Below are 26955 nucleotides of genomic sequence, written 5' to 3'. Positions count from 1 at the left end.
TACTGGGCACATAAATTGCAGCTATAACATCAAACACACACACACAAACTCATAGGCTAGGAAGCTGATCATTAAAGTGTGGAGTAACAAATAGTATCAAGTAACACAAATAGGAGGGGTGAGGGGAGATTTTTAACTTAACTAGATTAACATCTCCCTGACAATAGTTCTGAGTGTTCAGCATTTTCTCTCAGGACCCTGAGATGGTGTGTGATCATATATTTTGGTGAGGGTGTGTACATATCTTCTCAACAGAATAAAACACTCAGTGGAAAGTACTGTGTGGACTGAGGTTTGACTTAAGCCAGAAAGCAGATGAGTGACTTGCAGACATCAAATGAGATATTCTATTAAAGCAAAGATTTCTCAAAAACCAGTAACTAGAAATTTGATTTGTGGGCTTCACATTATATGCCCTTATCAAACGACAAAGGTAAAAGTGTGGGACACTCTAATTTTCCATGGCGGCTGAGTAAAACGCGCCCAGTCCTGTACTGTCCCGGTGTCTGTTTTCATGCTTTTGCTCCAGTGCTCAGCATTCGCCAGGGCAGTTGCTCTGCTCCCTGACTTGACAGCCAGACAGAAAGGATTTGCGACCCTCAAAGGGAGGCTACTGAACACTGTTAATATTTTTGTGGTTTAAATTAGTTCATGAACAAAAACACCCAGTTGCTTATTCAAAAAAGAAAACAAAACAAAACAAAAAACAAATGAATAATTAACCAAACAAAGCCCTCTAGTCCTCACTTTCTAGATCAAACTGGCTCTGTTCATTCACCTTTTCATTTTTAGTGCCTGTTTCTAACTCTTTAAATATATTGATTTTCTTTTATTTCTCATCAAACACTTAATAACTCAACATTTGTAGGATAGAACATCCTACAAAGGATAAAGCCAATAGATAAAAAGCCAATATTAGATCTAATTTTATAGAGCAACTGAAATAGAGTGGGAGTGAGGTTGCCTTCAGTTCGGCTTGTTTGAATGCCTTCGTGTCTGCCTTCCTGACATGGGGTCAGGATTTACCTTGCCAACAGCTAGGACTCATCTCTCCTCTCACACTTAATGCTTGGCTTGAACCCCAGCTATTGGGCTACTTTGGAAAGGGCTTTCTGCTAAGGAAATATTGCACAGACAGTAGAATTTCACTCCAGGAGCAGCCAGGAGCTCTGAGTCTGTCACCAACACACTTTATGATCTGGACAACCTCCCTGTATCTTAGTTTCCTCTTCTCTATGAAGACTGAGGTATGAGACTGGATGGTTTCAACAGTTCACCAGCATTGATGGGCTGACACAAGGACCATTGCTCCCCTTGCCCAAAGAGTAATTCTACAGTCAGGCTTTCAACATGTACAACAGAGACAGTCAGACATTCCTTTGGGGTTGTCTCATGATTCAGTATGATGAATTCTAAGTAAAGTAGTAGAATGTTTTCTCAAAAGATGTGGCAGATATCTGAGATTTAGAGGGGCTGTAGAATTATAATATATTCAGCTAAATACTCTTTCAGAATGTGTTGCTATGTCATACATAAATTTTTTTAAAGAAAGATTTAAAATGGTTATAAGATGAACAAAGATGGTAAGAGAGAGGGAGAGGTCATAAACCATAAACTTACGATCACCAATGAGAATGATTGACATTACACAGGAATCTAGCTAGGAATTAGCAGGACAGCCCAAGAGGGGCTTCAGGAGTGAAGGGAACTATGAATCTCTCAAAAAACATGTTCCAATTAGGAATGTGCTTTCATGAAAAACATAAAACACCTAGTGGAAACTGAATTGGAGTCCACAATAGGAGAACATTTAGTCACAAAGAAAAGTAGCATATCTCACCACAGGAAGGAACATGGGTTGAAATACTGAATTAAAAGAGCTCAAAGAAAGAGGGTTTGGAGGCAGATGAAAGCATTTGGCACTGCTATCTTCTGCTTCCAGCTGCCCCAGCCAGGGTCTTTGGGGGGATACTGACATGGATATTAGTAAAAAAGATCTCTCTCTTCATCTGAGATCATGGGCCCTGAAGACAATATACGGAGACTGCTATGGCCACCTTTGCCACTGTGCAGAGAGTCTCTATCTAGGTGTAAAGACCAGGTATAGTAAAACATTAATTTTCAAACCATAATTTATGGAAAAATGTTGGGACAGCATCAAATTACTATAAAATATTTGCAAGTGCCTACTGTGCAGTTCAGTAGTACTTATTGAACCACAGATAGCGAAGAGGTCCCAAGCTAGCACCAGGCCACAGACCACAGCCAGGAGCGTTCTGGTAAAGCAGGGAGAAGAGACAAGCAGAAACAGCTTCCTAACCATTGTTGAGTACGGTTCCTGAATCTATCCACGCCCAAAGGAAAACAACCCTAAAATGGCTTATGTGAGTTGCTTGATTTAGTTCAAGTTGGGTTTCTATCACTACAAACTTGAAACAGTCTTGACTAAAACGCACATTTAGGGTGTTTCCAATCATTCTCTTCAAACTGGGGCTGGCGTCATGAATCCATCAGGTCATCCTTTCCCATAATATTCAGACCCAGCCTCAGAGCCCCTCTAAATATACTATTCAATGCTGCCTTCAGCTGCTAATCAGAGTTTGCAAAGACATTTAAATCCACCTAGAATTCCTACAGCCTTCTTCCTGAGATCTCACACTTAGTAAGTCCTTGCTTTTTTCTTTGTTATCTCATATATTTAACAAAGCAACTCCTTGCTGCCAATGGAAATGTCATACATTTTGCTTCTTATCTAGATAGAAACCAAATAGCATCCAACGGCAATTTTAGCTCTTACCTGTCTCAGATCATACACACTTAAGACAATGGAGAGAACAGTCAAGATGATGATGGCCACAGAGTATTCTATGTAACCTTGAGACAGCCACAATGTTAAGGTGAAGGCTTGGAACACATAAAATGGATTTAAAACCTGCAGGTACAAAAATAACATTTAGGTCACTTGCATGGACCTTAGTAGCAATCAAGATGATGTCATTTCTTTATAGAATGGCATTTCCCATTTTTTACAACACACAACAACCTCTGATATTTAAGAATGCACTTAGAACTCCATTAATTTTGGTGGAGACAATGTCAAGCACAAAGTATGTAATATGGTAGAACCAAAATTATTTTAAGCACTCAAAGCCATGGCCATAGACTAATCATTCTTATTATTTTGAATTTTCAGAAATATGTTACCAATAACAAAATCCAACAACTTACCTTTTTAAACAGATTTACGTATAGTGCTGAAGAAACATGATTTAGTTTCTTTTAAAATCCAACTTCAATTTTGAAGATTTTTATTGCAGTGTTTTTTTCTTCTTTTCACATATCACATACTATAGGTTCAGTCAAGTTGTATAATAAAAATTAAAGAACCTACTTTTATGCAGGTCACTTTTTAAGATAACACACTGGTATGTCACGGGTCTTAACAAGATCCCCTGAGAGTCAGCCAAGCCAGCATAGGCCTTCCCTTGAACAGGAGGAGTAGTGAAGAAAAAGGCCTCATCCCAGCCTGCAGAAAAAATCACAGGCAGAACGTATTGGCAGCCCCAAAGCTGGCCATCCATGCAGCTATTTTTGGTAATATGCTCAAATGCTTTCACTCCCTCATTTCCCCCACGTTGGTCCTACAGACTTCACAGTTAATAATGGTAGCAGAGAGGGCAGCCTGATGCGGTGGAGCACAGCAAAGTCTGGGGACGTAGACAGGTCGTGAGAACCGAGGAGCAGAGCAAGGACCGTCGTCTTGGGGAAGCGCTCTTTACGAGGGTGATAAATTACATGAAATACCTCAAACCAGTGCTGTTCTCTTACCTCTATTTTCTATAATTCTCTAATTACTAAATAAACTTCTATGTTAGTCCTAAAAATGAACTCATATCTAGTTAATACAGTAATAGCTTGTGTCTTAAGAATTTCTTAAACCCTCGGATATATTTTATACATTAAAAGAGTTTTTGTTCTTTAATGGTTCTTATTATTTCCATTGCACCAGGCTTCTCTTACAAATTACAGCTTTTCTGTTTGCTTGGCATAAAATGGTCTAATGGTAGATTATGCACTAATAATAATACAATTTTCAGTTTCATACAAACTCAGTAGAAAATTGCTTAAATACTTCTTGTAGAAGAAATGGCACCATCATAATTAATGTAATGCTCTTAGTCAATATTTTTTTGAAGTCAAATGTGAAAAAACAGTTTTCTTCTACTAAAGGCCTTGTAAATTTGTGCCAGAAAATACTAGCACTCCTTTCAAAATACACCACCTGACACCTGGGAGAGTCTCTGGTAATTTGAAAATGTACTTGATTAAGAAGTTGGAAAAGCAGCCTGCTTTCTCCGAGTGGCAAAGACTGTCTCTGTGGGAACGTGTGTGATATGGGAAATCTCTGCCCCTTCCACTCAATTTTGCTGTAAACCTAAGAGAAAACGTCTAACAAAAAATTTATTTTATAAAGGATGTGACCATGTTCAAAAGTAAAATGACCATCTTCGTGGACTACGACTAGACTAGGAACATGCAGCTGAGTGGGGGCTGATGTGTACTGGGTTCCGGACAAAGACAAAGAGCAATCACCAGAGGCTTAGGTCTAGGGGAAACGAGACCGAAAGTGTCCCATGAGTGGCAGTGGGCAGAACCCAAGCTTGCAGGGGAAAACAGGGGTACTGGTGGGTCCCCACCCAAGAGCAGAGGCTGAGGAAAGTCACAACAATCAGTGGCTCACCGGTGGAGAGTGAAGTAGGAGAGAACGGAGCTGGTGGTGCAGTTGTGAACTTCTCTAAGCCCCAACCTGGCTCGGAGTCTGCATCTAACAGGGAGATCCCCAGAGGGCAGAGCTCCCATCTCCAATATGAACCTGAGTTCTGAGCTGGGGACCTGAGGGAACCACCAGTAAATGGCAAAAGAGCAATCAAAGAGGGAGGGTGAGACAAAAATGAAGGGGGAAAATCCTACTTAAGGTGAGTTAGCAAAAAGATAAAGTAACTTTGAAGCATACAAAGAAAGTACTAAAAAAGTAAGTTAATTAATTAATTTAAAAACCCTGCTAATAAAGGAAGAAGTCATTCTCAGGAAATGGAAACAGCAGAGAAATATTAAAAAGACCTAAATAAAACATCTAAAATCCTCAAAGACATCATAGAAATCATAACATTGCCCCCCCACCATAACCACCATCAAAAACTTAAGAAAAACAAATAGGAAATTGTGAAATAGAACTCTTCCATCACACTAAGAAGGGATTTTAAAAAGTAGATTTGAATTTAAAACAAATTATTATTTAAAAGGACCAGTTACAAACTCTGGGACTATATATATATATATATATATATATATATATATATATATATATATATATATGTTTTTAAGTAAAGGGCCCCAGTAGGTAAGAAACAGGTAGACTAAAGGCAATTGGGGAATAACAGAAAGAATTCACACAACACACAGGTTTTGTTCACATCAAAGAACCCACGTGTTGCTTAGGGTTCCCCTGAGCAGTAGAAAGTAAAAAGTAAAGGATGAGATAAGAAGAGACAGAACTGAATGTTTGGAAGGACAGCCAAAGTAAGCTGGTTAAAAGAAATAAAAGATAAAAAGGCTACTGTAATGGTTCATTTTATGCATAAACTTGGCTAGGCTATAGTGCTCAGTTTGGCCAAACAGTAGACTACATGTTTCTGTGAAGGCATTTTGTAAATGGGATTAACTTTCACAATCTGTTGACTATAAGGAAAAGAGATTGGCCCTGATAGTGTGGGTGGGCCTCATTAAATTAGTTGAAGGCCTTAAGAGCAAAAACTGAGATTTCCCAGGAAAGAAGGAATTCTACCTTAAGACAGTAACATAGAAATCCCGCCTGAGTTTCTAGCCTACCAGCTGCCCTTCACATTTTAGATGCAAGACTGCAACACCAGCTCTTGCCCCGCTCATGGACTGCCACCTGCCCTACAGATGTCAGGTCTGCAAGCCCTCACAGTTGTGAACCAACTTCTTAAAATAAATCTGCATCTATATCCACCAAAAAAAGGTAAAGAATGAGAGTGGATGGGAGCTTCCCCTCACCCCCCCCAAAAAAGAAAAGCAAACCGTTAGTAGTTACCTGTTTAACAAGCAGCTTCCATATGGGTTGGATTTCAACCTCGATGGCATTGGGCCCGCACACTAGTCTTCTGTAGGAGATTGATTGTCTATTAGTGTCACATCTACAAACTCATGAATAAATGAATACAGGCCAAGCAGAAGTCACTTGTCTACCTTTTGGGGGATTTTGTGCTCTCAATGAACAATTAATGTGTAAATCCTAAAACACCAGTATATTTTTAAAATGAAAGTCAGTGGGTGAAGATCAAGTTGTTTTCCTGGTTAAAAAAATATCTTAAGTACAGTATAGTATAACTCAAGGGCTAAAATGAAGTTAGAAAGGTATCTTGCATTATTTAAAAATTTTTATAATGCTCTAAGACCAGCTAAAAAAACATAGATACAAAGATGTTCCTAGAATGTTCAGGCATTCTAGATTGCTCTTGATGTTAGAGATCATGTCTATCTTACCCTGGTGTCTCCAGCACCTAGAGACAGGCCCTTAAGATAGGAGCTCAACAAATACGTGAGTGAATGAGCTAACAAACCAGAAGATCATATATGGTTTTCATGACTAACACCTTGTAAGTCCACACATATGCACATTACAAAAAGGAAGCCCTCATGTTTGTGTAGCATTTTACAATCTTCAAAGCTCCTGTGAAAGACTCTCTCATTTGGTCCTCACAATAGTTCAAAACAAAAAAGAATTAATATCCCCATTTTGCCAAAGGGAAAAACCATTCCGTTTGTGTGTTTTGTCAAAGGTGAATAAAGCTAACATTCATCATGACAGTGTGACTTTTAAGCAGAGATGACGGTGTGAGAACCTGAGGTGAGCCTTTTATACATTACCTCCTTTAATCATCATGCTATCCCATGGGGTTGCACATTACCATCTTTATTAAAACACAACTGAAGTTCAGAAAAACCAAGCAGTTTTCCCAGAATCTCAGAGCTAGGAGGAAGCAGAGCCACACCTCACAGCATGTCTATGGGACTCCACTCCTCACTCTGCCTCACGGAAGGAAGGACCAGAGGTCAAAATCTGCAGATGGATCTTTGGTCTAAGGTGTCAGAGGGAGTACGTCCAAGTTTGTCCAACTTCTAAGACTTGTTGCTCCAAGTACAATTATTTTTTGTGGTGGTCAGAGAGAACTCAGTCCAAGGTCTTCTGACCCCATGCTATGACAACACTGAGGCTCAGGGATTTCGGGAAGCAGGGAGATCAAACTGCACATGCTGTTGTTTGGCTTCACAAGACTCTAAACCTCACCCTTGGAAGAGACCATCACTCAAGTCACTTTGGTGTTCAGAATTCTTTTCCATGATCCATGAAAATGCCTTGTTGTTGGCCAAGGATCAGAACTTCTCAAAACCCTGAACTTGGTCTTCTCTCATTCTTTCTCTGCTTAGAATGTCCTTCCCACATTCTTCACTTTGAATATGCCTTTTCAGCCTTTGAGAGCCAAATCTGACAATAGCGCCTAGTATGGGAAAATTCAAGATCTAACAGACTTGGGATTGAATCTAGACAAGCCTTTGAACTTGCTGCTTTGCCCACATGGCACAACTCTCCCCTCGCATCTTTGCGTGGCCCACTCCCTCACTTCATTCAGGTTTCTGTTCAAATAACACCTCCTTATTGGAGCCTTCCCTAATAATTCTGTTTAAAATAGCTACCCCTACCCCCAAGTCACATTCTCTGTATCTCCTTAATCTATCTCATCTTTCTTTAAAGTGCATTTGATAATCTAAAATTACATCTTACTTTCTTATAGTTAATAAGCAGGCAAACAATAGACTGTACCCTCCACTATAATATAAGCTTCTACAGGACATTGTCAAATCCTGAATGCATAAAATAGGGTCAAATACATATCCTACATTCAAGAATCATTTATTGAATGAATGAATAGATGACTGAGGGGTGAGCCTTGGTTCCTTATATATAAATGGGTTTGATAATACATGCCTAATAAAATTGCTGTCAATGACATGTGAGATAAATGTGTAAAGCATTTAGCACAAGTACCTAGGACATGACCAGTTCTCAATAAATAGTAGCTGTTGCCCAGACCAAGTAGCTCAGTTGGTTAGAATGTCATCTCAACATACCAAGGTTGAAGGTTCGATCTTTGGTCAGGACACATAGAAGAAGCAACCAATGAATGAATAAATAAATACAACAACAAATCAATCTCTCTCCCCCTCCCCCCCTCTAAAAATAAATAAATAAATCAAAATTAAAAAAAATAGCAGCTGTCTTTGAAGTCTTTTCTACTCCCTTAGTTACAATTAACTGTATTTTTCCTTATACCAGACAACCCTTCTTTTCTTAATAACAGCACGTGCCTCCTTGAATCATTACCTATAATTATGTCTTTCCCCTTAAATTTCCTAGATACTCTTTAATGCAGGGATGGAGCTCTTTCAACTCTGTGTATCCAGAATCTAGTGGCACAGCATCTGACACAGAATGTTCCCTAGATATTGGGCGTAATCAGCGAGGATTGTCTCTTTGTGACCCATGTCTACCCTCTCCCCTAACAAGGCTAAAATTCAGTTTACACAGGCTGTGCAAAGTCAGTTTAGAAAGGAATGAGGCAAAGGCCTGATGTACTTCTGCTTTCTCTGTGTAGTGAGATGGTTTCTCATGGTAATCTTAATCTATTGAGCCTCACCAGCCAGGACTGGTCTCTATCTCTTTAAATTTGATCATTCATTCATGTGTTCATTCATTTATCAATTTATTAACCAAATGATTGTTGAGAATATGCCATGTGCTAGACACTTTAGGCTCCAGATGGTGAAGACTGGAGTGGTCCTCAAGGGAGAAGGACTGTGTCAGAGCGGCTGATGAGCTTTTCCAAGCCACACATGACTGCCCTGCTTCCGTACTGGTGAGTGTCCAACAGAGTGGAAGGGAGATCTGTAGTCTTCCAAACTGTTAATGCTGTGCCAGGGGATTCTGGCATGAATTCTGGAATTCTTAGGAAGCAGATTTACAGAATTTTTAAAAAATTCCCAGGCATGAGGATCTGGAAAGCAGAGGACCAGGAGGACATGGGATAAAGGTAGGTGGGAGCAGAGAAAACCCAGGCAGGATCTCGCAGGGGAGACCAAGGACTTAGGCTTACTGGTGACATCAGGGGCCTTTGCTGTAGACAAGGCATTGGAGTTGAGTGATTTTATACATTAAATGGATCCAGATCCACAGAACCAATTTATGGATGAAACAATTTTTTTTAAATGTTGACCTCAATGTTTCATTTTGTTTTTCTTAAATGCCCCATGCAAATTATAATATTTAAGTCATTTATTAACTTCTAACTGAATGCTAAACACTGCCTCTCTCCTCTACTCCAAGCATCACTTCCTTCCTCTTCCTAAGCACTGGCCTGATGGAAGAAAGTCTGCAACAGCAGTGTTTTCTAGGGATGGAACTTTCAAAGGGGACAAAGATCATGGTATACCAGCATGATTTCTTTTCTGTTTTGGCTCCCCAGAAGACCTGAGGGGTGAGGAAATAGGGTCTCAGAACAGCCCTAATCTCTTTCTCTCTCCTGCCTCCCTTTTGATCCTTCTTTCACTCTGTTTCAGTATCTCTCTTCTCCTGAAGTTTCCACCAGCTTGGAGCTGAGCATTAATGGAATTTCCTCCTCTGATACTAACAGGCATGCTTTTCACTCAATGTTGTGACAAATGTTGAGAATTAAGGTTGGCCTTGCAGAATCGCTGAGCCTATGGTGAGCACTTCCTTCCAGCTCCACATTCAGGGACATCACACCAGTGGCTTGAAATCAGCCATGATTGGAGAAGACCCACTACAGAAACTGGCAATCTCTACCCATCAAAGGTCCCCCGCCCCCCAGAGGGCTGGGTTACCAACAAGGTAATTTGTCTGTAGCTAATGCTATTAGGAGGTGCCTAGTATCTCCTCTGCCAGAAAATTCCCTTTCTCTCTTCAGGAGATTAAACAGAGGAGGCCATAGGAGGGAGTCCTGAATAAAAAGAAGCTGAAGAGATCCTCAATTTAAAAACTGTCCTAATAGAAAGACTGTTGGTGAGGTAGGTTTGTTTTTCCATGGGACCCTGTTTCCATGAGATAAGAGAACTACCTCAAGTGCCCATGAGCCTGTCTAGGACAGGTTCTAAGAGGGAAAACTGCATTGAGTTCATGAATGAGTGAAGCTAGGAACAGAGAGCATCTTGGAATTGTCTTCCTTTCTTTCTGATGCCCTCTGACAGTTTCTCTCCAGGATAAAAGGATCTTTCCTGATGTCCTGATTTGTCTTTTGCTACTAAAATATGAGAACTACGTGAATCTGTGTATTTTCCCTTTTTTTCCTGGCCACTAGGAAGCCTAAAGAGAAGGTTGTATTTAGACTCTGTGGCTTTTCGTCATCAGAGATTTTCCTTTCTTTCTTCACATCTCATGCCCTCACTTTTCATGCAAGTAAGCTCAAGGAAATCAACATCACTCAATCCATCATAGTTTTTCAGAGTTACTCTCATGCTGAAAAATAAGAAAAAATTAGGGGGGAAATGCTACACATTCTATTTACTATCTTTACTCTCCAAATAGATAAGCCCATAAAATAAAATGCGCCTACATGTTTATCAGTATATCATCTCCTCTATTCTTCATATTTGAAAAACTATACTTTCTGTCTTGCTTATTAGATTGTCAAGTTCTTTATTGTGTAGACCAGATTTAAATTTAATTATGTATGATGTTTATTAAAGCCTGGCACTTGATAAATAAGGACAAACATGAGGTGGCTGTGCTGATGGGAATCTTTCCTGCAGAGACGCTTTTCTAGGCAGTATGTCTGCATTCATCAACTGGATTTCCTAAATGCCCTACATCAATCTTCTAAAGTCTTGTGCTTAATGCTACTAAACCAATATGTTTTTAATGACTTTGAAAACTTTTTGTATTTCAATATATTAAGCATTGAAATCTTATATAATGTTACCATTTCTAAGGCATTTTGCAATATTGTCACAGTCTAGATGCTTGCTTCATTTTTTCATTATGTTAAGGCAAGGACAAAACTTAAAAACAACAGCAGATCGGTAATTCTAAGACTTGGTGTGCATCAGAATTATGGGGATGCCTGCTAATTATGCAGAGTTTCTTCTCTCATCACTCCCCAAGCTCCTACCTACTAAATCGGAGTTGTGGGAAGAGTCCAAGAACCTGTATTTGAAGTACTGAATTGCTTCTTAGCTTGTGAAGTAGTGTTTCTGGCTGACCTACATCCAAGATTGCTCTACCCAGCAAAACTTTCATTTAGAATGGAAGGACAGATAAAGTGTTTCTCAGATAAGATCAAATTCAAGGAGTTCATCATCACCAAGCCCTTATTATATGAAATGTTAAAGGGACTTACCTAAGAAAAAGAAGATAAAAAAGATGAACAGTGAAAGGACAGCAAACTCACAGTTATTAACAACCACACCTAAAACAAAAGCAAACTAAAAAGGACAGCTAGATCAGGAGCAGAACCATAGAAATGAAGATCTCATGGAGGGTTAGCAACAGGGGAGTGGGAGGAGGGGAAGCGGGGAGAAGGTACAGAAAATAAGTAGCATAGATGGTAGGTAGAAAATAGATAGGGGAGGGCAAGAATAGTAGGGGAAATATAGAGTCTAAAGAACTTGAGACACATGATCATAAACTAAACGGGGGAACAGTGGGGGAGGGGGTGTGCAGGGCGGAGGGAAATGAAGGGGGGAAATAGAACAACTGTAATGGCATAATCAATAAAATATATTTTTAAAGGATTAAGAAAAAACAAAAACAAACCTAAAAAAAAAGGTCAAGCAGATAGTGTCCCTAAAATTGTTGCCTAAAATTGGTCAAGGGATGAAGCCGATTATTAAAATAATCAGCTTTCAGGGGAAAGCTTGCAGTGGTCTCCTTTCAGATTCGTCAAGATTCATCACTTCAAATTATAGGTGAGGAAAGTGAGGATTCTAGATCGCTGTGAGTTAATGAGTAGCATAAGCATTTTCGTTGCTACTACTATCATTTCTTAACCTATGTGCCCCTAGACAGGTCACTCTGACAACTGTACAACAATTCTTTACCTCTCTTTCCCACCAGTTAGGAGATGTCTTTTTTATCCCGATATCCCTAGTGTTTTGCGAAGTGCCTGGCATATTAGAGACATTTAGTTAATAGTTTTATGAATGCGCTCATTTACTCATTCATTCCACAAGTATCTATTGAGCTCCTATCACGAATCAGGCACTGTCCTAGAGGTGTGGTGGATGCTGTGGTGAATAACACAATTAACTGAACAAACAAAATTCTCATCTCCAAGGGCTGCTCTTTAAAGTAAAATGCAATCAGAATATTGTCTTTTTGTAAGGATTTGGAGGATTAAGAAGCTGATGTTTATGAAATGACTCAAGATTTTTTTGAGGAAAAAAATTCAAAAGGCAACACAGACAAAACTGTTGTACAATCCTGAAAAATAAGATCAAATGTTATTTGATTGCATTGTTCTTTTAGTCTTTTCTTTTTAAATAAGTTTGCCTGTGATGTAAATAATTTAGAATATCTTTTCTGATGCCAGTAAATGAACTGGGATGATACAAAGTTGATGAAGCATTATGTCAACAATTCACTGATCACAAGCCATATGATGTTTCAGTTTCTGCTAGCAAAGTTTGCTCAGGGATTATTGCAAACCCTACCTGATCTCTTGCTCTTCACTGGTCAGACCCAGTCCAAACATGTGATGGATGTCGTAGCAGGAGTGGCTGTCCTCCAGCAACCTGGGGTGTGGTCAGGACAGGAACCACACTTCAGTTCAGAGCATACAACAAATCAGTGTTCTTCCCTTATACCCTGATGTAGACCTGAGTACAAGTCGGACTCACCCAACTTTCTGAAACCTCTTCTCCAAGTTGTCCCACACATACTTGATTTTCTGCACTTGGATGCATCGCAGCTGCAATGACAGATGTGATAAGATATCGGTCATTCACAAAGTGAAGCTCATCTGGGAAGGGGGGAGCTGTGCAACCCAGGTCCCCACATGGCTCTAGCTTTCTGTGATACATAGCTGTGATTCCCCGTCCAGCAGTGTGAGATCCAAACTTTCATCTAGTAAACACTCACAGTACTCTTTTCTAGCAAAAGTGTACCACAACAATGCACTCTCACAACTCACTCACTTTTAATTCTGGTTTCAGTACAGCTTGGTTTATGACAGAGTGGCGGTCAGCTACAACGCGCTGTTCCGGGTTTTTGCTGATAGGAAACTTTAGTGTGGATAAGTAGAGGCACATCACCTTCTTCCTCGTATATCTTTGAAATTCATCCTAGAAAAGACACTCCAGCCTGTGAAATTCTCAAATGGCATTCCATAAGGCACTTGACCAACCCAAAACCTGCCAAGTGCTAGGCCAGGGCTTACCAAAGTTTGGGCTGCAGACAACAGCATTAGCATTATCTTGGAACTTGCTAGAAATGCAAAGGCTCAGCCCCGTGAAGACCTACTGAATCAGAAAGCCTGGGACTATGGCCAGCAGTCTGCGCTTTAAAGAGCCCTCCAGGCAATTCTGATTGCACTTAAATTTGAGAACATTGTGCAGGAGAATAAAGAGAAAAATGCACTTTTCAGGAAAACTTTGTATTCAGAAAACAGTTTCTGGCCTTCTTAAAATCACATCTAGATGTTTAAAGTGTCTAATTTCCTTCAAAGTACACATTTTGAAAAATTGAGTGACGACTCCCACGTTGATTCTAAGAGTCGCAGCACTGACGGCCGCTGTTCCTGTGCTAGCTAAGAGTGCTGACCTCTAGCCTGGCATAGTGGACATTTCTTCATCTGGTGTGGGAGAAATGTCCTTCGCTCCTGGGTTAAACCAAGAGGTGGCAAATAGATCACAACGATAGTATCTCCGTCTCCTATTTTGGGACTGGAAAATTCTTTCAAGGCTGCCCAACCTTTTGGTGTCTCTGGGTCACACTAGAAGAAGAATGGTCTTGGCCACACATTAAATACAAAAAAAAACTGATGAGCCAAAAAAAAAAGGTTTTAAGTAAATGTACGATTTTGTGTTGGGCCGCATTCATAGCCATCCTGGGCAGCATGTGGCCCAGGGGGCTGTGGGTTGGACACCCCTGCAAGCTCTCCCCTTGAAATGCTGGCCAGTCAGTCATTGGTTGTGCCACACATGCAGCATGATAGGACACACACGCACCGTTGTCCTTAGCAAGAGAGTATCTGCTTCTTGCAAGGGGCACGGGATGCAGGTGGCCCACACCCTCCACTGGGGCCTCCAGTAGAGCACCAGCAGGAGGGCCCCACAGGTCAGCACAGAGGCTGCAAGGCAGAGCGCTCTGCGCAGATTCCGGGTCTGGAAACCAAACACCTCCTGGAGAGAAAAGAAAGGATCACTCTATTTTTCTTTTTCACATGAGCATATCATTTTGTTCCAAGAAATACAGACTTCAGAGGCAGGGGAGTTAACTGGGAGAGAAATTGGGCTTTGACTGTTTGAATCAGATTGATTGCTTACAGCTGTCAGCTGATAGAGTGAAAAAGGACTCATCTTACTATCCTGGCGACTGAGCTAAGATATCAGAAAGGAGAAGCAAGCAATGGTCAGAATTATTTGCTTCTAAATACTCTTAAGAGAAACCTCATAATTTTATAAAGTGCTTCATGCTTTGAACGAGTTCTTACTTTCTTTAAAATAAGTTTTTAAAAAAATTCCTATTATGAATTTACTGAAAGAAGATAATAAAATCCTGACAGAATATAGTCCACACTTAATATCCAGCTTTATTCAAATTCAGCTTTGTTTAATAATAACATGATTGAAAAGAATTGAAAGTATTAATAACTGTACTGCTTGCTGAACCAGTAAGATGCTGTAAATTAAGAAACTATCTGTGGACATGAGAGGCTTTCAAAAGACGGCTGTCAGTGTTTACCTGGGGAGGAACGTGCTAACAGTTCTGTTTTCATAGTAGGTTAGTTAATGTTTCTCATTCACTAAATAAAGACTTAAGATGTGGTTTGAGGGGAAAACAAACTGCCAAAAATAATATATTTGGTTTTTTGAAGCCAATTTATAGTTTCCATCATCTACAATAAAGATTCACAGCACTTTTTTTTTTAATTTCAAAAGCTAGGTTTTTTTCAGCCCTGGCTGGTGTAGCTCTGTGGATTGAGTGTGTGTGGGCTGTGAACCAAAAGGTGGCCAGTTCGATTCCCAGCCAGGGCATATGCCTGGGTTGCAGGCCAGGTCCCCAGTGGGGGGCACATGAGAGGCAACCACAGGTTGCTATTTCTCTCTTTCTCTTCCTCTCTCTCTAAAAATGAATAAATAAGATCTTTAAAAAAACTCACCTTAAAAAGAAAGAAAGCTAGATTTTTCAGACAATAAAATGCTAGTAACCAGGGGTTGGGGGTGGAGAATAAAAGTGATTGTTTCTAAAGGTACAAATTTGCCACAAGTACTCAGACAGTCCTAGAAATTTAATGAACACACGATAATTTTGTACTGTAAGTTCGTAATGTGATAAATATTGCTACATTGGCAACCATATTACATTATATAAATATATCAAACTGACATGCTACACCTTAAATTTAGATAATACTAGCTGTCAAATTTTCCCCATTAAAAAAAACCTAGATTTTTGGTGTATTTGGAAGATCCAGAGGGGTGCTGATTATGAATGACATCATTACTATAATTTGATTTTAGGTTCTGATATTACGTTTGCATTTTTTCCTATGACTCTGAATTACCATGTCCAAATCACAGAGCTTGAATGTCAAGAAAAGAGGTTTTTACCGAGTTTCCATAGCACTTTGAAATAATGTGATCTTCTGAATTTTATGCCAGTTTAGATCATGTTATAATAAATCTCTTGTCCTTATTCTTTGATAAAGTTTTTGTCTTTGTTATGGTTATTTTCATTATGATTTTTAATAAAGCACTGTGTGGTAGACAAGATTTTAATAACAGTTGTTGAAAGTAATCCCTAAGCAGAGTGGAAAGGTCACAGGCCTAAGAAACAAAGATATAAGTTGAGTTACTGGTCTGCTAGTTTTCAGGTATGTGGCCAGTATTCATCTCTAGGGGATTCCAGTTTCTCCTGTACAGAGTAATTAAAAATATGTGCCTTACGGCAGCACATTTACGCTCAAATCAGAAAATGTCTCCTTAAGTGCTCTGCAAAGTAATTACATTTTGAGAGTTCCTTTCCACAGTTATTCCACACTAGCACCCAACGGAGGAAAAGCATCAAGTTTAGTGATGCAGCCCCTGTATTTTGCCATTATTCACACTAAGGATTAAATGTTACTTAGAAGCATGTGTTCACTCTGCTTTGAAGTATATTTTTGGTTGGTCTCCTATCTTTAATTTTCTCTCTGATTCTATAAACCTGTTTTGGTTTTACTTGTGAATTTACTTATTTATAGTTTTATTAGACTCAAGTAAAATGTATATGCCAGTTTACATATTATGTCAGAAATGTTACTAAGTGGTTTACGGGAGCTTGCTGCTAAAGCATAAGTGTGTTCGAAACAGATGCAGAAGAGTCAGGGACTGTAGCTCAGTTTTCAGTGGAAGTGACATTCGTGCACGACTTTCCTTCTTTCTGTTTACTTGCCTACAGCAACCACACTGGCAATCATAATTCTGATTCCTCTTCATTCCTTTTTATACAACAACTTTTATTTATAAAGGAACGTGCAATTCTATCAAGGCTGCAGTGAAATTACTACAGCTGCATACTGCTAATAAGGTTATAAATTAGAATAATTCTTCAGGGAGACCAAGGTGACAAATTGTATCAAGAACTATAAAGATGTTGCTATTTCTTGAATCAGTAATTCCCCATTTAGAAACAGACCCTGCGGAATAATATGTTAAGTAGAAAGTAATATATATCAAGATGTTCTGTGCAGCTTTATCTGTAACAGCACAGTTATTGAAAGAACGAAATAACTAATGGTGTGATAAGACGTGAAACATTGAAACAACAGGCTAGTGAGGAGCCACTGAAAACGAAACACACGAAGACAGTGTAGACACACGGGAAGTTCCATGATGTAATGTTAAGTGAAGAAAAAACAAAGAACAGATAGAATAGATGGAATACAAATAGCAACATTTTGAACTTTAACCTAATTATATCAGTAATTACATTTAATGTAAATGATCTTCATGGTGTGATTGGAAAGCAAAGATTGTCAAACTAGAATAATAAAATAAGACCCACAATATGCTGTTAATAAGAGACATATTTTAAATATAAAGAAGCAGAAGTTAATTAATTAAAAGAAGTAGATAGGTTAAAAGGAGAAAATAGAGGAAGTATACCATGCAAAGACTAAGAACATTGGCACAGCTATATTAATGTCAGATAAAATAGGCTCTAAGAAAAGAAATATTCTGAGAAAAAAGACATTTCATAAGCTGAAAGATCAACAGGAATACAACAATCCTAAATTTTTGTGTACCTATAAATGTAATTTCAAAATTTGTAAAGCAAAATTGATAGACATTAAATCTATTTCCATAACTGGAGATTTTAACACATCTTTCTTATTAACTGATAAGTAGACACAAAAAAATCAGTAAGAATACAGGAAGTTTGAATAACCTTATTATCTAAATTGCCTTGATTAATATAGAAAATCATAGACCCAAACTGCATGATTCAAATTCTTTTTAATTACACATAAAATATTTACCTAAATTGACTGCACTATGTAATGCAAAGTATGATGACATTATAATTAGATTAGAAACTAACAACAGAATAACTTTAAAATTCCCAAATGTTTGCAAACAATATATTTCAAAATAACACATGTGAGTCAAGTAAGAAATTACAATAAACATTGGAAAATATTTTGAACTGAATGAAAACAAAAATTGACAGTAGAGCCCCAAACTGGAAACATCTAAAACTACATCAACAGGAGAAAAAAAACACAATTTTATGTTTCCATACAATGGAATACCACAAAACAATAAAAAGGAATGAACTTCTGATGCACACAACATGAATAAATCTCACAGGCATCACCTTAAGTAAGTGAACTACATATAGCAATGAACAATTCTACCTATTCCAAGTTCAAAATCAGCAAAACTGATGACAAAAGTCATTAAGTTGTACACTTAAGATCAGTGAACTTTCTTTATATAAATTTATATAAATAGACCCACTGACTTATTTATTAGTTTTTCAAATAGTTGACACTATTACAGAGGTCCCATTTCCTCCTACCCTTTGCCCACCTGAGTGTATTTTGTCAATAAAAAGTTTTAAGAAGTGCAGTGAATTTGTTTATTAGACACTCTGTTCCAAGCAAGTAGAAGGTATTTTAATTACCTTAATGGGATTAGATTGAGAAGAGAAAAAAGTCTGCATACTATCAGAAATGAGTAAGAGAGAGACGGGGGCGGGGGAGAAGTGATTTCTAGGGAAACGGGAGGTTTGGTGCCTTAGAAGACTGTATCTGCATCCTGGTGTGATGATCGGAAAGAATGGATGACTTCCACTGGAAGTCTTCCGTGAGGGAGAACCACATCCCTGATAACTGAGACAGGGAAGAGGTTTCTCAGCGAGACACTGCTCGTGACTGGGGATGCCTCCATCAAAACGTCAGCAGATTTTTTTCCAGTTTGTTAAGAAATGAAGTCGAAGTAACTAAGAACTTGTACATGACAGAGTAGTTTTTAGAGATGTGTAGCTCATTGAGCAAAGCGAACAGAAGCTAGAGTGTTGCTTCTTTGATAAACTGACATCATAATCCTTGGTAAAATTCCTTCCTAGACCATTTCTCAGTTTTCCCAGAGGGTATGGTGTCAGGTATAGGACTAGAGGTTTTGGCTAAAAGAATCACAACTTCATTTGGCATTCTTTTAACCAAATACTCTTAATTGGCTGGCCAGTGTCTGAGTTATTCAGTGTTTGTGTGTTTCCACTTTGACTAGTTAATGCCAAGTATAAGTTGATTGTTCTAAATGATTAGTCTTCTGATGCAGTAAGAGTCGCTAAGCTTTCTCTTAAATATTTATACACCCCTGATAAAATCCACTAAGAAATGCAGAGCAGAGGAGGCAGCCAGGGGTAATATTTATATTGTAAAAGAGAAAGGTAAGTAGAATCTAAAAGTCTAACAAATGTAAAGATACTGGGAACAGGAGTGAGAGGTTCAGAATCTCGAACCCATTATACATGGTTTCTTGTAGTAAAGTGAGGTTTGTCACCTATTACCTGTGTGATCTCAGGATTGAACTTCTCTAAGTCTCAGCTTCCATCCTGGTACTTAGGGGATTTTAATAACACACACCTGGAAGAATAGTGGTGAGGACTAAATAAGAAGTCATGAGGGGCATCCAACCCATGGCCCGTGGGCTGCATGCAGCCCAGGATGGCTAGGTATGTGGCCCAACAGAATATTGTAAATTTACTTAAACTCTTTTTTTTGCTCTTTAGTTTTTGTTAGTGTTTGTGTATTTAACATGTGGCCCAAGACGATTCTTCTTCCAATGTGGCCCAGAGATGCCAAAAGGTTGGACACCTGTGTAAGGTGTGGGACACAAAGCAAGCTCTCAATCAATGCCAGCCCATGGTTTGATAATAGGTCAATCAAAGGAGAAGAGAGGTGACCTTTTAGTCTTGAAGTGAAATACACTAAGTAGAAGTTGGGAATGGAAACAGGCTCTGTTCCACAAGGAACCCAGATCTGCCACCACCTATGAGTTGAGTTGGAAAGCATAGAGATTATGCTCATGTTCAGAGAGACTCAAATTGTATTCTTTCCATGCAGTGATGTTCCCTCTCTTATTTCCCACCAGAACTCGGTATTTCAGATACCAGGAGTGGTACCACAGCCCTGATGACTTTTTCTAAGCCCAGAGTACAGAAGAAGCGGTGGCACTGGGAGGAACAATGAAATATGCACATGCCTTTTGACAGAGGTTGTTGCCTAAGGTCAATTTGAAGCCCCTCAGAGGTTTAGTCTTTATCCCCCACCCATTACCTTCTACAAGTTCTTGCTTCTGTTTTTTGCTCCATCACTTACTAGTCAATGTGATTGCAGTAAATGACTTTAATTACCTAAACTTTGGATTCTTCATGTGAGAAATGTGACTGGTTGTAAAATGCAACAGCAGTAGTCTGGTGTAGCAGTTAAAAGGTGGGGGTATGGCATTAAAAAAAAAAAACAAGTTCAAATTCTCTACCAACTAACTGCAAAAATGACCTAGGGCGATCCGCTTTACTTCTTCCAATGACTCCATTTTCTCCTGCATAAATGAGAATAACAGCAATAAGCATCTTCTAGGGTCGCTGTGAGCAGCTAATGGGATAATATATGAAGCACATTTAGCTCAGTTCGTGAAACATTTTGAGCACACAGTATGTGTTAAGAGTTAATGTTTGCTTGGGTAATACACAGTTCAACAAAATTTCAAACCAGTGTGAAATGATTTGACCACAGGCAATATTCAGAACTAAATGTTATTTGCCAAAACCACAAGTTGTATTTTTCAAAGTGATTGATCCAATGGCTTAAATGGAAATTTTGCTTTTTCCACAGAGCACAAATTGTCAAACTTGAAGTCAATTAGAGGCCAAAAAGAAGACTGTTCACCTTTGCAATAAGCAAAACTGAGAGAGGGGTTTTAAGGTAAATACCCAGTTGATTCAAAGATTAACTAGATGTCATAATTATGCACATGAGTGTGCATGCACACGCATGTATATGTGCACACACACAAAGACCAGCACAATCATTTTGCACTTGTGCAGGAGGAAAGCAGTGTAATAGAATAGCCTCTGATGTTATGCAATGTAACCTTATATACGTTACACAACCGAGCCTTAATTTACTCAGCTATAAAATGAATATTTGAGGGGCTAACATATAGGGATTAAGTGAGAACATATAGGAAACCCTAGCACATAAAAACACTTTTTAAATTATCATTTTTTTCTTTCTTTTCTTTATAGGTACCTCCTACAGTTACCATAAAAAATATAACCAATTGGCTAAATCTCTGAGGAAAGAAGAACAGTGAGGTGCTGCTTCCCTAAACATCCCCTTAGTCATATGGAGCCTCCCCAGTCCTGGTCATGAATTTTCATCGCAGCCGGAGCATTAGCATTTATGCGTGACCGCCTTGTGTGAACAGGTCCTTTTTAGGTTTTGTAAATGCTTTTATTCTTAGCTTCACTGTGTGTTTAACCATCAAAAATATCTGCCGTGTGCCCGTCACGCACAGGCACAGTTGTGTGTGCTTCACGTCCTAGGGATGGGCATTTTCGATTGGGTGTTCATAACACTTTCACTTACTCAAACCAAGGTTCTCACAAGAGCACAAACCAAGGGTGACTTACTCACCCAAGACATAAATAACTCTCAGTATTACAAGTATTCCCTGTGAATGGCAAGGCCAGGTTTTTGCTATGACATGTTAGGCTTTTCCATGGGTGAGAAGTTCCAATAACTTTAGAGTAAGGAAGCTTTTGCTATATAGGCCACGAGTTTCAGTCCCTTGAATCAGAGACGAGGAAATAATATTTCTGTGTCCTTTTGTGAGACTAGAATTCATCATGCTTTATCTTCTTTCTTTTAAAAACAGTCATTACAGTGCCAAGTTTCTATTCATTATTCACAATCTACCCATTGTTATTTTTATCTGGACATGCCAAATTGTGTTCCATATGTGTTAGATAGGAGGGCATTCTCAAAACTTTGCTCTCTTATCTCTAACTCTGCCATGCTTCCAGGTTCAATGCAAAGATAGCATAGTGTCTACTGATGGGCCGTGTGAGTGTGGTCACTGTTCCTCACCCTCAGTTGCTGCCTGGGTTTGGCCACATGTAGTCATTTGTGTTGAATATCACTAATAAGTAGGCATTGTTGATGATGGCCTTCTATATATTGTCCTGCATTTGTGCCAGGGAGTGCCCTCTGAGTGGGATAAAATGTCTTGAACCACTTTTGCTTTTGTCTGTATTTAACAATAGGAATGAACTTTTCTAGCAGGGTGACACTTATGGGTTCCTGGACCCAATTCTCACTGTGTGTGCGTGCGTGCGTGCGTGTGTGTGTGTGTGTGTGTGTGTGTGTGTAGCTTCTCACTCAACATAAGACAATTCTTGAACACCAGCTGGATGTCCTACAATTCCACTCAATTCTGACACTATTGAACCAAAGACAGCACCTTATCCCACACCTTGAGGGATCGATGCTATAATGCTGCCTCCCCCCAACTCCAGACGCCTGTCACAAGTCCAGGTAACAACCTATACTTCTAACTAGCTGGCCACAAATTGGAGGTTCCCAGAACCCTTACCTTGAGTTTGATTAACTTGCGAGAGCAGTTCACTGACCTCAGAGAAACGTTTCACTTACTAGAATACTGCTTCATTAGAAAAGAATACAACTCGGGAACAGCCACAGGGGAGGATGCAAGGTCAAGGTATGGGAAAGGGCACTGTGCTTCTGTGCTCTCTCCAGGGGGCCACATTCCCATCACTTCCACGTGTTCGCCAACCAGAAAGCTCTCTGAACCCAGGCCTTTCGGGTTCTTGCAGAGGCTTTATTATCTAGGTATGATTGATAAATCATTGGCCATTGGCAACTGATTCAACTTCCAGCCTCTCTCTTCTTCGTGGAGTGCAGAGAGATGGGACTGGAAGTTCCAGTCCTCCAATTACAGGGTTACTTCTCCTGACGGGCGACCAGCCTCCCCCATTAAGTGAAGTCCAAAAGTCACTTCATTAGCATAACAAAAGGCACATTTGTTGCTCTGATCAGGAAATTCCAAGGTTTTTAGGAGCTCTGTGCCAGACCAAGAGCCAATATACATTTCTTTCCTTTTTTCTTTTTTATTAAATTTATTGGGGTGATATTGGTTAATAAATTATATGGGTTTCGGGTATACAATACTACAAGACATCATCTGTATATTGTACTATGTGTTCACTACCCCAACTCAAGTCACTTTCCATCACCATTTATCCCCCCTTTACCCTCTTCTACTTCCTCCCACCCTCTTTCCCTTTGGTAATCACCATATCATCATCTGTATCTATGAGTTTGTTTGTTTGTTTGTTGCTCAATCCTTTCACCTTCTTCACTCAGACCGACAACACCCCTCCCCTCTGACAGTTGGCAGTCTGTCCTCTGTATCTATGAGTTTTTTCGATTTTGTCTGTTAGTTTATTTTGTTCATTAGATTCCACAGATGAGTGAAATGGTATGGTACTTGTTCTTCTCTGACGGGTTTATTTCACTTAGCATAATGCTGTCCAGGCCCATCCACAATGGTGCAAAGGCTAAGATTTCCCTTTTTTATGGCCCAGTAGTATTCCATTGTGTAAATGTACCACATTTTTTCCCCACTCATCTACTGATGGACATTTGGGTTGCTTCCATATCTTGCCTATGGTAAATAATGCTGCAATGAACATAGGGGTGCATACATTCTTTTTCTTATTATAAATCACAATATCACAGTGACTGTATTATAATATTATATTATATAGCCGAAAGTTGCTAAAAGTGAATCTTAAAATTTGCATCACAAGGACAAAAACATTATAACTATGTGCAGTGGTAGATGTTAACTAAACTTATTGTGATGATTATCTCACAGTGTATACAAATATTTAATCAATATGTTGTACCCCTGAAACCAATATACTGAGTTGGCAAAAAAATTTGGGTTTTTTATCTGTAAGGTGGCTCTAGTGGTGCTTAGTTTTCTTTAACTTTAATTTTAAACTATTTTGTTAAATTGCATTGTGACAGCAGTCATATCAACATGCATTTTTTTAAACTTAACAAAATCAGTGAATTTTTATAGCCATTTTAATATTGAAGATGAAAGAAAATAGGCAATATTTGGCATATAATGTTTTATTATTTCAAGAAAGTTAAAAACACAACTGAAACACAGGAAAAAAAGATTTCTATAGTATATGGAGAAGGTGCTATGACCAATAGGACATGTCAAAAGTGGTTTGCAAAAGTTTTGTGCTGAAGATTTCTCACTGGACGATGCTACATGGTCGGGTAGACCAGTTGAAGTTGATAGCAATCAAATCAAGACATTGAGAACAATCAGTGTTATACCACACAGGAGATAGCCAACATACTCAAAATATTCAAATCAATAAAGTTATTGGTGAAAATAAAAGATATACATCTTTTATCTTCTGGAAAAAAACTATAGATTTTTTGCCAACCCAACAGTTCATATGTCAATTAAATCTCAATTTTTAAAAAAAGACTGTAACTATTGTTTATTAGAATAGACTATTAATGATATATATAAATTATTTGTAGATTCAAGAAACTGAGCCTTAAAGATGTTCAAAATAATCATTGTAATAGTTCCCTTATATTTTTTTCTGGAGTAAGACAGGCCCTTTATTCTTTAGCAGTGTGAACCAAACAAAGCTGGATACCAAGGAGATGAACATAGATCACTCTCAGCTCCAAGCGTTCCCATAAAGTCAAGTGGTACTACTATAACACACACACTAACATATGGCCTGTTACTTGTTAATTGTGACATCAAGATATCCTTCCAGATACACTACACATCTTAGAATGAATTGTAACTTCCTAGAGGTTTCCTGAGTAACACAGACTATAGCAGGACTATTATTTTGTTTTTACAACAGACTTCTGTGGAGACATCCAAGGACTGATGTGTTTTATAGCTATATCATCTTAGCAACTAATGCAATCATAAACAAATGAAGCACTTTAATTGCTATTTCATGAACATCTACTAAGCCCTAGTCATTAATACCCTCACCTTGTGTTTTGATAATAATTTTGAGCAAAAAAAGAGAAAGGACTCATGGACATGGACAACAGTATGGTGATTGCTGGGGGGAGAGGATATAAGGGGACTAAATGGTAATGGAAAACAAACACAATAAAAATAATAAATAATAAATAAATAAAAACTCGATGATTAATATGTGGATTGGGTGCTACTATACTGAGGCCAAATACATTGCATTTTTCCAGTTTCTCTCCTATAATCCAGCCTAGAGAACATTTTGAATCGTGATTCTGTCACCTATATTGTTGTCTCTCCTTCATAGTGAGGTGTCGTTTGGAGATTAGCTAAGTTTGCCTTCATCCACGCTGTTAATATAAATTTGACTGAAGACAAGAAAGGGCTAATAGGGCTTATGTTTCCATTTTTATGTTAATCTTTTGAGTATTTTTTGTATGTTAATGGAAGGTGAGGAGTACATGACATTGTTTAACATAATTCAGATGTTTAAAGTTTCAGACTTTTCTCACCAACTCTTCACATATTAGTCGTTTCTATAATGGCAGACCTCAAAAAATTATTATTGCCCAAGTTTATTCAGAGAAAGGGGAAATATTCTCAACATCAATTTCACTTAATATATGTACCCCCACATATTTCAAACTGCACATCATGGTGCGTGTCTCCCTGCATGGAAGTGAGTGCTTCGTACTTTCGAAGCCCTTTCCCTGTCTTGTTTGTTGCCCTCACAGACTTGTGAGTCAGGCACCTAGTGAGGCCCACAGAGGGGTCCACAGTTAGCAGTGGAGTCTTGACCAAAGCCCACATCCGCTGCCTTAGAGTCCAGGGTTCCTCCCCCTTTCCCAGAAAAAAGGGGCCCTGAGGCGAAGTGCTCTCCTATGAGTCCCACGTCCTCCATGTTGGCCCTGGGGCTGCTCCCACTTGTAATTCTGACACTTAGTGTGTGACTGTGTGTGCAGGGGGGGCACTGATGGAGTGCTTGGGCTTTGCAACAGATACCGATAGAGCGGGATTTCTGCCTCTGCGGCCGGGTTTCAGGCCATCTCTCCAGAAAGTAAAGGCAGCAAGTGTGGCAAGAGGAGACCCCAAAACAGAGGCTGATACACACACAATGTGCCTGTACAGGGTCAGGCTAAACAGACATAAATGACTTTTTTCTTCTAGGAGGGTAATAATGATGAAACAACAGCTTTCACTCATTGAAAACATCCGACCCTTTTTTGGGGGGGTTCCATGGAACATCAGACATAAAAAAACTGCACACATGCTCACAGAGGAAAGATTCCATGTGCACATAAGTGTGTCAAATGGGACACACTGTAATGGCCCTCCGAGGAATTCACAAGGAACCGAGATATTGTATTAGAGACTCTGAGAGGCCCTACTGTTATCTGCCTTCCTGTTTCACCTGGTATTTCTCAAACTTAATTGATAGAATGAAGAAGGAGATGCTTTATATGAATGACCTATGAATGACATTGTCACACAGAAGGTATTTTGGAAAGGCTGTTACCTCATTTAATCCTCGCCACAATTCTGAATAGGAGGCATTACTCTCCACACTTTACAAGTGACTCAGAGAGGTTCAGTAACTTGACCAACAGGCTCGGATTCAAACCCAGGTCTGCCTGAGACCGAAGCCTATTCCATGAGGCACTGGGTTCCACAGCCAGAAGGCTCCAGGATCATTTGAAGGCTGATGTTGTGAAGGATCCTGCGGGCTATTAGGGAAGTTGTGGATCCTGAGAGGTCAAGACACAACAAGAAGAGCTGACTGATCGGAGGGGCTGATGAAATATCTAGGCAGGGTGAATGTTTAGGAAAATGACAGATGAAGGAAAAGGAGACCATTGGAGCTTGTTAGTGGTGGGGAGCAGGAAGAGAGGGAGGAGTTAAGGAAAAACAGTAAAGGCCTGTACAGTGAGGGTGTCTATCACACGGGCTGTTGTGACAGGAAATACTGCTTGCTGAATGCCCCATGCAGTGCCCCGTGCAGTGCCCCGTGCAATGTTAGCCCTCCCTCTGCTG

General features: G+C 39.2%; 1 protein-coding gene across 1 annotated transcript in view; it reads right to left on the bottom strand.

Annotated features, from left to right (window-relative positions):
* ATP13A4 (ATPase 13A4) overlaps positions 1-26955 on the bottom strand; it is a 239599-nt gene that overhangs the window by 75063 nt on the left and 137581 nt on the right. Inside the window, exons 30-35 of the mRNA XM_053667251.1 lie at positions 14323-14496; positions 13291-13437; positions 12994-13064; positions 12808-12888; positions 6116-6185; positions 2798-2932 (exon numbers count right to left, since the gene is read on the bottom strand). Of these exons, the coding sequence (XP_053523226.1) occupies positions 2798-2932; positions 6116-6185; positions 12808-12888; positions 12994-13064; positions 13291-13437; positions 14323-14496 (678 nt within the window). The remainder of the gene's footprint in view (positions 1-2797; positions 2933-6115; positions 6186-12807; positions 12889-12993; positions 13065-13290; positions 13438-14322; positions 14497-26955) is intronic.

This window comes from Artibeus jamaicensis, unplaced genomic scaffold, assembly GCF_021234435.1.
Source record: "Artibeus jamaicensis isolate MK-2021 breed Jamaican fruit bat unplaced genomic scaffold, CSHL_Jam_final contig_466, whole genome shotgun sequence".
Taxonomy (NCBI): domain Eukaryota; kingdom Metazoa; phylum Chordata; class Mammalia; order Chiroptera; family Phyllostomidae; genus Artibeus; species Artibeus jamaicensis.
The sequence above is the reverse complement of the archived record's forward strand: the minus strand, read 5'-3'. Positions and strand labels throughout refer to the sequence as shown.